The sequence below is a fragment of the Epinephelus moara genome, chromosome 15, assembly GCF_006386435.1.
Source record: "Epinephelus moara isolate mb chromosome 15, YSFRI_EMoa_1.0, whole genome shotgun sequence".
NCBI lineage: Eukaryota > Metazoa > Chordata > Actinopteri > Perciformes > Serranidae > Epinephelus > Epinephelus moara.
The window spans coordinates 16,246,109-16,260,876 of NC_065520.1; the positions used below are offsets into that span (position 1 = coordinate 16,246,109).

General features: G+C 44.8%; 1 protein-coding gene across 4 annotated transcripts in view; it reads left to right on the top strand.

Annotated features, from left to right (window-relative positions):
* The first annotated feature begins 221 nt into the window (after window positions 1-221).
* The window catches only part of runx1 (RUNX family transcription factor 1), a 42,119-nt gene continuing 27,572 nt past the window's right edge, over window positions 222-14,768 (top strand). For 2 of the 4 annotated variants that reach the window (XM_050063255.1, XM_050063259.1), the window contains exons 1-2: window positions 539-555; window positions 2,387-2,491. Coding sequence is in view for 1 of the 4 variants with exons in the window: in XM_050063257.1 (XP_049919214.1) it covers window positions 2,434-2,491 (58 nt within the window). In the remaining 3 variants the exon portion in view is untranslated. Of the gene's footprint in view, window positions 556-2,386; window positions 2,492-14,768 lie in introns of all 4 variants that reach the window. The other 2 variants (XM_050063257.1, XM_050063256.1) reach the window with 2 other exon arrangements.

Below are 14,768 nucleotides of genomic sequence, written 5' to 3' on the forward strand. Positions count from 1 at the left end.
GCGCTCAAAAACATACACCACAACGCCCTCTCCCTCCATTTTGCTTGCTCTAACCACAGCTACTTCCTCGATGAAAACTGCTGGCTGATGGGGGCAGGTGGTTAGTTTGATTACACACACATGCACACACACCAACACACACACACACACACACACACATATATACCTACTCAAAAGCCACGATGCCACATAATAGAAGAGAAACACAATCTCTCATTGGTGACACTTGATGTCAGGAAGAGATTCAACTCTGAAGACAAAAAGTCATCAACAAGGGGATTTGGAGAACCACATACCAAAACCAGAGAGAGAGAGAGAGTCATAAAGAGCGTTGAGAGATAAAGGAAGATGTGTATGGCGCCAGAGAGAAACAGCGGAAGCAGAAAAGAGCTATAAGCAAGTCAAGAGACAGATAGAGATACCACAAGTGGAGAAAGGCTGAAAGAACGGGAGAGTTTTGTGGATTATTTTGCATCTGAGTCACCGGTCTGCTGGAAAAACCACAAGGAGCTTTTTCTATCAACTCTGCCCTGGACGGGGGACACTGCGGCTGGGGTAAGAATACCACAACCACAGCGTCTTTACCTCCACTATTTATGTTCTGCAAGGATCCTTCTTTTATTGCTGCATCATACAAATACTGAGTACACAGTTGTCAACTTTTACAAGTTGTTTTTAACTACATCACCCGTTTATTCCTTCCTGCTGTTCTCTCATAAATATGATGACAGTTTCAGTTTCATTTAAGCTCAGTTTCAAAAGCTCTAGCTAGTTGAGCTGTGACTCTGCAAAGAATTTGTGGACAAACTTGCAAAAGTTTAAAGCGTCCGTGCTTCTGACTGCGTCTGATCACTCCCTACATCACCTTGTGGGTAGAGCGACTGGTGGTTAAATCAGAGTTGGGACGACGCATGTGCTTACAACACTGCTTCCCCAGCTGGGTAACTGCCCACTGAGACTGATATGCGATATTGCATCAATCAGATTGCCAGTCTCTCCTGAGCTACATCTATCACCACTGCCTTCTTCTGAATTTGATGCCTGCAACATGTTATAATAAAGTTGGGACAGAAGCATGTTCACCACTGAGTGACGTCACCTTTTCCTTTTTGGGAACTGAAGACTGTTGAAATTGTGAAGGTGAAATTCTTCTTCTACGACTCCAGTGTCTCAACAGTCCAGGGTCTCTGTTGTCGAGTTTTGTGCATCAGACTGCACTCCACATGTTCAGTGGCAGACAGGGCTGGACTGCAGGCCACACCAGTACCCACGCTCTCTCACTATGAAGCGTCAGTGTTGCAACACTTGCAGAAAGTGGTTTAGCGTTGTCTTACTGGAATAAGCAGCCACATGCCTGAGAAAGACTTTGAATAGCAGCATACGTTGCTCCAATACCTGTATGTGCCCTTCAACCTTCATGGTGCCTTCACAGATGTGCAAGTTACCCATGATGCCATGGGCACTAACACACCTCCATACCATCACAGATGCTGGCTTTGAACTTTGAGCTGGTAACAATCTGGTCTCATCAAACCACAGCACACTTTTCCACTTTGTGTCAGTCACAGTTACTCAGAGAAGCCTGCAGCGTTTCTTGATGTCGTTGATATATGGCTGTCACTTTGCCCGGTAGAGTCTGAACTTGCATTTGTAGATGAGGTGACAAACTGTGTTTGCTGACAATGGTTTTCCATTTCCATTTCTGAGCTCATGTAGTATATGCTTGATGCAGTTATCTTGGTTTTTAATCCAGTGCCGTGCGATGGATGGCAGCCCCATTCTCATGTTCTCATGCGGTTTTCATCACCCTCTGTAGAGCCTTACAGATGAAGGCGGTGCCAATGACCGTGTTCATGCCTCACCACTTCATTGTGCTGAAGCAGTGATGTAAAGCCGAGTCTGATTGGTCAGACCAGAGCCGAACGATCTGTGCAATGAAAGAAACTTTGACCTATGCTTACAGACATTTTGGAAATGAGAAAATGGCGACGCAGACTGTGAGGTGGAAGCCTGACTGTAGAAAGATTGTCGAAGTGTTGTCCACTGATGATCTGATGTGCGGAAGTTGTTCATCATATTATATGATAGGGCTTACTAAGGCTGTGTGCATGTTGCGAAAAAGTAAAAAGAAAAGAAGGAAAAAAGCAAAGTTGAGGGGCTTGACACGGGGCAGCCATCTTGCTCCGTGCATGCTGTGTTGGGTGTGATCCTCACTCATACTGGTGTGAATCAGTGATGACATACCGCAGTCCTTCACGTACAAATGCACCCGCCCGCACAGATAGATGTGGTCTGTGGTTTAGAGATTGGCCACGAATGTTGGAGGACCTCCTCTTGACCTTTCATTGTCTGTGTGTGTTTGTGTGACGTTTCTATTCATGTGCAGATTTCAAAAAGGCTGGAGAGGAAGGAAAATCTTAAGATAATAATTTCATGGCATCCAACAGCATCTTTGAGTCACTGTCGTCCTATCAATCCGACTGTGCACGAGGTAAGCGTATTTCTGCATGGATGTATTTCAAGGTCATCAGTGCGGTTTAGGTATTTCTCTGTGTGTGCGTGGCTTGATTAACTTTGTTTGTAAGTGTGTTTATTTTTGATAATATTTCTCATCTGGGCTAAATTCTGATGTGCTCTTTCACCAGATGCTGCTTTATAGTAAAACTACACTTTTTATAATCCTAAATTAACCTAAACAAGCATATCAAAAATTTGCTGGTAGTTTCAGCGGTGAGCGAGTGAGCCGAGAGCAGTCTGAGAGTTAGATACTGTTCTGTGAGTGCTGCAGTGTCTTGCATGAGGTCGAGGAACAATCTGGCAAAGAGTGCGTGTGTGTGCTGGAGAGGCTTATATACCAGGCTGATTGGCTGATGAGCTGCAGCTGGAGGCAGGAGGCAGGTGAGAGGAGTTGTCTTGATGAGGGGGGCGTGGCTGGCTGGCAGGGTGCAGGTGAGGGAGGGAGACTGTGACAGTTTTCTCTCTTTACAAAATGTTTTTTACATAAAATCACACACACACACACAGAGTTATTTGGGGAACAAGAAATTTGTTGTTTTCGTCTTTGTATGAGATCCCCAACCTAGCCGGAAACATCACGTCATAACGAACTCCTTTACGTCTCCATAATGCCTTCTGAGCGCCTGTGAAAGTGGGTGTCGTCAGGAAATATACCAATCCCTTTCCCATTGTAGGTCAGCAAGGCTCTGTCCTGTGCTCTCCCAGTGTATCTTGGCAATGATCGCTCACAGCTTATCTCCCGGTTTCCTGGCAGTTACGTCGCGGTGTGAGCAGTCCGTCTTTATCTCTCCGTCGACAGTACTTTTCAAATAACTCAACAGACGGCGTCAATTCCCAACTGACTCTGTGGCTAATTTAAGAAATATCTCCCCTGCGGGACGAGAAGATCTTGATTTCTTCAGTAGACATACCTCAAATTTCCGAAACATGTCGTCGAGGGTTCGTCCACAAAGAATCCGCGCTGATGATCAAACCACAGCATGGATGATTTTAACCAGTAAAAACTGATCCAATCACATGTGGTTAACCCAGCAGTGGTTAACAGTCAATGTGAATTTAATCTGTGATGCAATCCTATTGGTTCTTGGCGAGCGGTTATGTCAACACATCACGTCCGTAACATCAAATCTACCGAACTCGCATTGCTGCTTTATCTCCGTCTACATGTGCACATACATGTGTGTGTGTAGTCTGTTTGAATAAATCTACCAGACACTGCTGCTTTATCAGCTCAGTGTGTGTGTGTGTGTGTGTGTGTGATTATCTGCTCTGACTTATCTGAGCTTCAGTTTATCTGAGCTCTTTCAGCTGAGGCAGATAGCACAATACAAGATAGTTTACTGTTAGCTTCCAACCGATGTTTGCATTTAGTGTTACTGAACTGACGACACCAAAACGCACAGAGCGAGGTGGCTGCCTATGGACAGGCGCCCTGGGCTGTTGGCGGTTCGGTGCCTTGCTCAAGGGCACCCCTGCAGTGCCAAGGAGGTGAGCTGGTACCTCTCCAGTTGTGAGTCCACGCTCCATATTTGGTCCATATGGGGACTTGTGCCAGCGACCCTCTGGTTCTCAAGCCGAGTCCCTGTGGACTGAGCTACTGCTGCCCCCAAAAATATGTCCTATGTATTTTCCTTGACACTTGACCTCGAAGGAAAACGTCATGACGTGAGGTGTGTATGTGTTTGTGTGTGTTTGTGGGAGAAATCCCTCCTTTCCCGCTCCATATATCTCAGACGTCTGGCTGAGAGTGAGACACTCCAAGTTGTTTTTGTGCGTTTCCATCATCTGCGTGTTAAGTCCGCACAGGTCCCGTCCCTCTGTTCATATATCAAACTACTTTGCAGCTTGTTTTCTGCAGTTCTTTTTCTTTAATTTACGCCTCGTCACATCTGACCCCATCACGTTGCATGCCACATCAGCCACTTTCCACTTGGCGACATTGTTCGCCTTTCATTGCCACATCTCACGTGCCTGTCTAGAGCTGATTCTGGTTATCTGGAGGCTCCACCTGCTCTGTGTGTGTGTGTGTGTGTATGCGTGTGTGTGTGTTGCAGAGACAGAAAGAAAGTGTGTTATCAGGAGACAGCAAAGTGTAGCAGAGGAAACTCCACGGGCCTGCTTCAGGCTGATTTTAAAAGAGGTGATGCTGACTCTGAGTGTGTCGCCACATTCACACATGCATGTGTTCACAGACCACTTGTGTTTTCTCACACAACACTTATGTATCAGCTTTTTCACATTCATCACCTATCACAATGTCAAAGCACACTTGTGCTTTCTTTGGTGAATAATGAGCCCGGTGCCACTGTTAGGAGGTCACTTCAGCACCGCAGTTACGTATCAGGTTCCTGCGAGAGTGTGAGACAAATTTCCCAAGATGATATCGTCAAATGTTTTGTTTTGTTCGGGTCAAAAGCCCCAAATTACAATGACAGACACAAGCTAGAAATCCCACTGAGCAAATTTTAAGAATTTAAATGACATAAAGCATTATTTCATCATCAGAGTATATATTTTTTAATGTAATTTAATTTAATTTAATTTAATTTAATTTAATATAATTTAATTTAATTTAATTTAATTTAATTTAATTTAATTTGATTTGATTTAATTTAATTTAATATAATTTAATTGATTTAATTTAATTTAATTTAATTTGATTTGATTTGATTTGATTTGATTTGATTTAATTTAATTTAATTTAATTTAATTTTCCTTTTATTGAAGTTGCCAATAAGCACTGAATTGTGGCACCTTCATTTGTAATGGAAGTTTTTTTTTACATTGTTGTATCGGTACAATAGAGTTATAATTTTAACAAAGTTCCCAAGATGATATCGTCAAATGTTTTGTTTTGTTCGGGTCAAAAGCCCCAAATTACAATGACAGACACTAGCTAGAAATCCCATTGAGCGAATATTAAGAATTTAAATGACATAAACCTTTATTTCTTCATCAGAGTATATATATTTTTTAATTTAATTTAATTAATTTAATTTGATTTAATTTAATTTAATTTAATTTGATTTAATTTAATTTAATTTAATTTTATTTAAGTTGCCAATAAGCACTTTTTTTTTACATTGTTTTATCAGTAAAATAGAGTTATAATTATATAATAAATCAGCTTTTTGTCTTGATGCACAGCTAAACAGCGACTTAAACCAGTACTCTTAACTTGTCATCAGATTTTAATAGTGAAACAATCTGTGCCACAGACTGCTCCACGTCCACTCACTGCATCTGTTAACTATCACAGACAAACACGCCTTAGTAATGTCGTGGGGGTTTGACAGTGTCTTTGGAAATCATGCTACATTATTAAACACACTGATATGACTGTGACTCTCTCAGTGACAGCTGCAGCAGCCTGGAATGTCTGCTGATGTCACTGGTGACAGAGATTGCGTTATGTCTGCTACTGTACTGCATACTGTAAGTGTTCACCATGTTTTGCAATGATGATTAGGTAATCCTCTTTTCTAATGATCGTGACGATAAATAAAACCAGCTCATGCTGAGATCACCGAATATTTATTGTTTGGCAAGAAACTAGCATTTACTCTAATGTTGTTTTCCTACGAGAGGTTTGTTTCTTTATTTGAGCTTCTTTGCACACGGTTGTTTATACAGAATGCGCCTTTTTCGGGGCAATGGGGGGCGTGAGCAAGTAACAAAACATGTAGCTCAGCGTGTGACGTAAACAGTGACGTGGGAGGGAAGCCGCGGCTGGTCAGTCCTTCGGCGATTCTCTCGTAAGTCGGCCCGTTCTTCACCGTCCCCGTCATCTGATGGTTAATGGCCTCTTCATTTACAAAGACAAGGAGGGCGTGCAATTCCTTGTCTCCCCAGTTGCTCATCTTTACAGTGTCTGTCAGGGTTGCGTTTCCCTCTTACTACTAGCTGCTCGCTAATTCCAGCTATCAGCTGTTTCCTGTTTATCCACCGCCAGTGGCTCGCACGTGCGGCGTCATCAACAGCCTCTCCCACGAGTCTTCAACAGCCCCTCCCGTTGCAGAAGGCCACCTCGGTCTGTTTAAACTAAAAGGGTTCCACCAATATGCCTACCCTACGAGGCGGAAAATTGGGCACCACGGATCAACTCGCCAATCCAGCTCTGTGTGTCTAAACGCTCGCAGCTTGCCGGCAAAACGGCCCAACATTCGCTGAAAATCTGGCAGTGTAAAAGCAGCAAAAAGAGAGTCATGGTAGACCGCATTTGTAATATAATTAACACGTAAAGCACGTATGAAACGTACAGAGCCACAGCGACATCCATCTCCGCCATCATCATTTGTCATTAGCTTCCTCTTCGGGTCAACCGGAACTAGTTCAGTCTGATGTACTTGGTCAGAAGACAAGACGAGGGGTCCGACTTGACTGATTAGCCGAGCTATGAGTTTAGCTCGACGACTGCGTGCATGTAAACGTATTGATTGAAATGTCCTGCAGGTAACCTCCTCAGGCTGCTGAGGGTTAATGACACACACCTGGGGGCACTCGTTAGCCTGCTCCAATGTGTGTTCACTGAATGCTAGGGAGGACTCTTGCCTTGCCTCTGTAGGACCCGTCCTCCCATGGAAGGATCCTTGACTTTGAGAAACACCAACAAGCCTTTTGACTGTTTCAAAATATCTATTGCTCATGTGTGTGTGTGTGTGTGTGTGTGAGAGAGACAGAGGGAGGGGGGTTGTAACAGACAGAGGAGACAGTGAGGGAAGAAGGAAGCAAAGAGGATGTGTGTGGCAGAACGACCGTTGGAAACACAAGGCCTCACATTCAGCACACACAGACACACACTTTGCAACAGTAGGGGGAAATATATGGTGTATACATATTTTGTGTTTCTTTCTAACATGCAGACACTTGTCATACGTCACGACGATATATGACAGAGCTGATTTTCAATGCAAATTCTTGTCTGTGCAGTTTGAATGCAGAAATTTCAATAAACGAATGAGTAAAAGCAGAGAAAGAGAGGATTAGTGTGTGTCTGCATGTGGCAGCCCAGCTTTGCATTTATAGTCTCGTGGTTTGCCATGCTGCAAACCGCACGCACCACCTCTCTCTGTTTCTCTCTCTCACACACACACACACACACACACACACACACACACACACACACACACACCAAAGCCACAACCCAAGCAGAGTTTTACAATAAATAACCACAAGAGAGGGCTGACTGGACTTTAACTGTGTGTGTGTGTGTGTGTGTGTGTGTGTGTGTGCGCTCCTGCATGAAAACAACAGCACAAAACGAGAAATGGAAACTGTTATTTTGGCAGTCCAGGAACAGGAAGAAGGGAAGAGGGAGCCAATGGAACCATTCCCTGCCATCCCCATCTTTGGTCCCCCCTCTGTTGGGGTACCTAGCACACAGATCTGATACTAAAAGGTGGAGCTGTGAACACTGCAGTCCGTCGATTGGTCAGTAGAGGACGGTCACTCTGCTCATACCGTGGAGAGTTTTATAAGTAAACTGTAACTGTCTCTCTTCTCATGTTGCCTGTCTATTTCCGTGCATGATGGTGATGTGATCCACATTCCTGCCAATGGCGTCACACTATTCCACTGATCAACAGGTGGTGGTGATGCAGCAATGTGCCAGCAAAAGCAAGAAAAAAAGGTGGCTGTAAGTTGGTAAACTGTGTGTGCACGCCACAAGATTTCTCCACCGAGCCGTCGCCGACAGAGCCCCAGATAACGCGGTGACGTCACCAAACTTGGAGACGACACATCGTAAAGGCATGGATGTTCTTTATTATCCTGGGTCCAAACACAACGCGCTCCCCGGGATCCTGTGGACGCCGCCATTGTTGTTGTTGCTTGCCGGCTTGTCAGCAGCACTTTTTAGACAGGAGTTGTGCAAATTTGCAGGAAAGCCAAATCAGTGTTTTTTCAGCATTGGCAGTATAAAAACAAAATCAGGGAGTGCAGCAAAATGCCGCCTACCTACTTTTGTTTATACAGAATGCGCCTTTTTCGGGGCAATGGGGGGCGTGAGCAAGTAACAAAACGTGTAGCTCAGAGTGTGACGTAAACAACGTCGCGGCTAATAAGCAGACCTGGCAACCCTGCGGCTTCTCCTCCTGACATTTCCTCCGTCCTCTTTGTCAGTCGTGTCAGACTTCTCCAGTTCTCTAGCATGCCAGATATCCAGTCCCAGTCGCAGACGAGGGGGCAACTTGCTCCTTGGCTTGTTCACACATGAGGACTTGTCGTGGCAGACTGTCTGCCGACTCACCTCCGACCCAAGGTGGCTCTCAAGATCCTCAGATGGTGAAAATCGTGTAATGTGAACTAGGCTTTAGTGGTGAAATGCACATTTCTATACAACCTAAAATCTAAATTCAGTCAGCAGTCCAACCATGCCAGAGTAGAATGATTCAGTCATGCCATTTGATTGCTTACAAGAAGAAAACAAATGTGCTTCCCAGCATGCTGCTGATGTTGGGAAGTCATTGAGCATGAGATGGAAAAAAGGATAGAGTAGATGAAAGAAAGAAAGGAAGGACTTATGAGAAATTAGAACTGTTGTGTTACCAGAAACCCCTCCTTCTCCTCCCTTCAGTTTACCGCGTACAACAACTATTTCTCAACTGGTCACTGTCTTCAGACCTGACAAGCCTGAGACGTTTGACCAGATCAGCTGCTTGAAGTCCATGCATGCCTCAGATTTAAAACGATATGTGCGTAATTAGAGGAAAGGGTTCATCCTGTGGGGATCATGAATATCCTCAGCAAGCATATGGGCACATATAACACTTACATAGATGTGGTTTCCTTTTCATTTCTCTCTTTTTTTTGGAGAGAGAGAGAGAGATTTTTTCCTTTACTACTAATGTGTATTACTTTCCTTTCGTGCTGCCATGTTGACGAGTGTGTGCGCAAGTGTGAGTCACTTCCTGCTGTCCAGCTATTGCATCCAGTAGGGTTTTATACCACAGTTGTCTGCTGCAATCATTATGATTCAAGACCACACACACACACACACACACACACACACACACACACACACACACACACAGCGTCCATATGTTTATGTTTAGTCACATAATCACAATGATACACACCAAGAGCCCCATAAGGACCCAATAAAGTCTCTCTTTCATTCTTCCTATTTGTATTGTAGTGTGTGTGTGTGTGTGTGTTGTGGGTCATTTGTCCAGCTGTGATCTCTGGCTCTTATTTTGAAGCCTGGGAATAAGCACAGACTGCCTTCTATGGATCCATCTCTCTTTTTCTCCCTTCCACACACACACACACACTCACGTGCATACACATGCGGTCTACACACCTACACACAAACAGTGGTTCCCATGTGGCGATCTGGCCACACATCACACAGCCTGCTACTGCTGTTTGATCTGTGCACCTCCCCCCCTGCAAAAAATGTCAACACTCAGCTGGTGGTTTTATCGTGGATTCCCACGTCACCCAGTTTACGTTACACAAGTTTGATCGTGGGTTATTTTTGGATTCTAAAACAGCGGTTCCTCCGGTTTTTAACAACTGGCCTGGACACAGTTATAAGCGTGATCGGTTGTGATCAGTCCAGCATGAGCCAGAAGCACCTGCCAGAGCAAACAAAACAGGAGCTTGCATATTTGTCCGGTTCCCAGGCCACAGCTTTACGGCACAGAAGAAGATATATTTGGCTTTGACACTACACTTGATAAAGATCTGTAATTTTACAGTGCATTCCGTAAGCAGGAGCTCGGTGTCTCTGTTTCTTACAGCGTTCCCCTCCTCCTGTCCTCCTCCGTCAGCTGCAGCAGGAAGATGGAGCTCCAATGAAGATCCCTTCATTTCCTCTCCTCCGTTTCATCTCTCCTCCCTCTCTGCTGCCCTCGCTCACTTCCTTCCAACTCGCTTGCTTGCTTAATCACTTCAGTGTTTCTGGAGCGTGTCTGCGCTGGCGTCTTCAAAGAGTCGACTGGTGCAGTTTCACACATTGTGATACTTTGGAGACGGCTGTGGAGTTTAATTTGTCTCGATGTGCATTTTGCTCCATGAGCTGGTCTGCCCTTGTAAAGATAACACATGGCTGTTGGTGCGACTCCACCATGTCCTCCGCTGACTCCTGCTCAATGACCTTTGACCTCTACCAGTGGATGCTGTAAGAGGTTTTGGTCCGTTCATATCCCGCCCCCTACACGCCCACATTCAAGTGTTAATGGTCAATGCACAGCACCTCATTAATGCTAAAGCACAGTGACCAAGAGGAAAACCAAGGAAACGAATATTTCTGATGTAGAAGTCGAGGTGCTTGTGGGTGAGCAGGAGGTTAGAAAGCACACAGCCTGTTGTTTGGTGGGCAGCGAGGTCATCGAACCAAAGAAAAGTGAGTGGCAGTGAGTGGAAGCGTATTGCTGCTGCTGCCTTTGATAGAGTGAGTCCGTCAAACAGGACACCGCCTGACTAAAGGCGGATGCCAAAAACAAAAAGAATTGGTCAGGGCCGGGCAATTTTAAAAAATTAGGCAAGATGAAAACATTTTTTTAATGTAAAAGTAGCTATTGGATATTGACTGATAGCTAAGCCAAATAAACAGGGAAAAGAGACAAGGGATAACAGGGAAAAGTGTTGATAAAGAGTATTTGTCTCTCCACGAAACTGCCTGGATCATAATTATTTTAACCTTGGTAGTCTCTAATCCACATAGCATGATGCCTGAACATAGGACTTTCACATTAGAATGTCCGTTCTGCCTTAGCTGAGGCTTGAACTCACAACTTCTGAGACTGAGGTCCGTCTTCTATCTCACTGAGCTAATTGGCAAGTGACAGTTCATGTGTGGCTTCACAAATTGACTAAGCCAAGCATCAGGGTGCCAGACAGTAGCCATCCATGCCATGGAAAAGCAAATTTCAAAGTGAAAGTTCCAAAGCTGTAGCACATATGGTTGATTTGTTATGAATTCTCAAAGTTTTGAACTTTAGAGGCTTGCTGTAGCGCCACCATCAGGACTACTGGCCTGTTTTTGCAGCTGAGGCAATCTGGCATGGGACTGGACATTTGTGCAAAGTTTGGTGATTTTTCGCGCATGGGAAGTATGATTTCCTCAGAAGAAGAAAGAAGAAGAAGAACATGCAGGATAACTAATTATATTTCTTTGTAAATGTTTTTATTGCTCTGTGATGATCAACTGTCCCAACACTGATAGGCTGCACTCGACAAGAGCCTCAGGCAGCACTTTCACTTCTCAAAATGTCAAACTTTGGCAGCTGTAATCCAAAAATATCCAATTGGCCTTCGAAAATCAATATGACTGATATCTTTTTCTCTCGTATTGTTGTGCGGCGTCACCTCTTACAACCATAGATCCACTAACTGTCTTTGGCTTTGGCGTTATTTCTGTTCGCTGTCAATTCTGAAAATGTTAGTGTTACTCTGTGTGTGTGTTTGAACCACCAGCTCGGCCACAGAACCATATTCATGGCAAAGCTGAACCCATTCCAAGGCAGTCAGTGGTTATGTTTCGGTTGCAGTTGGGTCGGGGTTATGGAGATAAACCTTGACATCTTATAGTTTTCTTTCACTTTCACTTTCACATACATTTCATTTAGTAAGACAGTATCATTTGCAGCTATACCCACCTGTACACAATGAACTATAACCACTGTGTGTGTCACGGCCCACCTCTATTTCCAGTCCCCCTCTTTGCTTCGCTACACTTCCCCGCTGACTCTAACCTCCTCCGAAGTTTCGAGAAACCGCCGACAGAGAGCAGCCATCTGACAATCGACAAAGCCTCTGATCATCCACAGCTTCGATGCTCCCAACCCGTTTTCCTCCCAAACCACACTGGTTCCCCCTCAGCCTTAATGGATGAGATGGCGGGCGTGTGTCTGTAAAAGCAGGCGGGACAGGTGTCCTGTTCAAGGCGAGGCGAGGTCCCTTCAGTCCTGCGGTGAACGAAGAAGTCATGCAAAGAATCACCTCACCCCTTTTCTCACTCCTCCTCACCCTCTGTCTTCCGTTCATCCCCATTTGTCCCCACATTGTGGTTAACAAGTGAGCGTCTTTATGTGTGTGTATGTGTAGCCTGTACCCATTAGCGCCCTCCTATTCTGTATTGTAAATTCCAGCGACGAAGCCTTCTGATTTATTCATTGGGTCGTTTGGGACTTTGTGTGTCCCTTTGTGGTTGGGCTTAAGGTGTCTGATTGGCTGATTCTGCTGGGTTCTTCCGCTTTGATGATCTGTTTCTTCTTTTTTCTCAGAATCTTTGAGGTTACTTAGCATGCAAACATGCACATACACATATACGTGTGCTACAAAAAGCATTAAGTAACCAAAGCCTGAGGGGTGGGAATGGCTAATAAGTTGATTGGAAGTACCTTTCTCTAACTGTCAAAAATGATCTAGGCCATGAAAAACAGTCATTGATTTTTGTGGCTGTCTATGGTGACTGGTACAGTGAGGTGTATGTGCCTGTTAATAATGAGCAGCTCACTCGTTGCCTCGGACACTACTTTACTTGGGGGGAGAGTGGGCCACAACTCTGGAGATGGACCTACAGTTGTTGGCTGTAGCAACTTGATTTCAGCCGGCACTGTGGCCAGCAGCAGTCAAACTTTTGTAATGGGAGCAACACAAAAATTGCTGATCCAGTGGGGAGTCACAGCAGTCCCAAATCACACCCTTAGCTGGGTAAATTCAAGATAGGGCGCTAACTGAAGGTCCATGCGGCCAGCTAGCAAGTTATCATTATATTAGATGCCACTTAATACGACACAGTCCCTGGCTTTTGTGTGATATCTATGTGTGATATAACTCTTTCGAATGTGTGCCGAACGCGGTCAGATACCATAAATCTGGAAGACCTCCACCATCGTGCCTGTTGCCAAATCCAGACATGCCAAGGAGTTAAACAACTTCAGGTGTGTTGCGCTTACATCCCTTGTCATGAAGACTTTTGAAAAGACTATAAAAGATAAGATGGTGTCTATTCAGGTGCGGACACACCAAACCGACATCAAAGAACTAGCGGCAGCGAAAGCCAACTGTTGCGTCGTCTATGACGCCTCACGTCGCCCTGTGTCAGTTGCATCTGAACACACTACAAAGACTACATTCAACATGCTCAATTGGCCGAAAACCCGCCAATGCCGAAGTGCCAACAGTGCGGGACACACCGCAAAAACTAGGGCGACAGACGCTCACCGACAGCCCGACTTTGACTGACGGCTTGGTGTGTCAGGGCCTTTACAGAAGGCAAATTAGACCCCTTACAATTTGCGTATCAGGTTGGTAAGGGCGTCGATGATGCAAAACTTTTTATCCTAGACAAAGTGTACAAGCACCTGGAGAAACCAAAATGCCATGCGAGGATTTTATTTGCTGATTTTTCTTCTGCTTTTAATAAGATGCAGCCCCACATTTTAACCACCTTGCATCCTATTTTAAACTACCAGATCAGTGTTTAGTGTAGCTTTTAGAGTTTTTTACAAACAGAATCCAGCAAGTGTTGGTGAACGGACGTATGTCCAGCATCAGGCTTTCAAACACAGGCACACCTCAAGGCTGTGTACTGTCACCCCTACTTTTTACTATGTACACAGACAGCTGTAGAACGTTACAAGAGGGCAGCTACATTGTACAGTTCTCTGAGGCCACTGCCCTTCTGACTCTTCTTCAGGGCCAAGATTCAGCTCATGGTCAGGCACTACCTGCTTTTATTAAATGATGCGACAATCATTTCCTGGATGTGAATGTGGACTGAGGAATTAATCATCGATTTTAGACAAAGTTAGGTCACACCAAGGGCAAGCACCATTCACAATGAAGAGGTTCAGATTGTTGACTCAGTGGTCATAAGGGCGTCTGTGACTATTCTCCAGCAACCTTTCTGAAAACATGCGGAATAGCGTTGGGGGAAAAAGCTCCATTTTAGTGTGAACAGAAGGCTCGTAGTGAAAACTGTGTCCACGCTGACACGGCCTTAGTGTGAGGCGTCTGTCAAGAGTTCGTCTTTAAGTACTTTGCCAACACGGAATGGACAGAGTTAGACGTCCTGGCAGTAAACCTTTCAGATAAGTTGTGACGTTCATGTTCACCGTCCAGCCAGCTGTGTGTGTGTGTGTGTGTGTGTGTGTGTGAGAGAGTTAAAAGTTTCTGCTCTAATGCACCTGCTCAGCCATTCAAACTGCACTAAACACAGCCTAAGGCACTTCTATCCTCCTCCTCTCGATCTCTCTTTCTGCCGTGCCGTCTCATCCCGTCTCATCCCGTCTCTCGCTCGT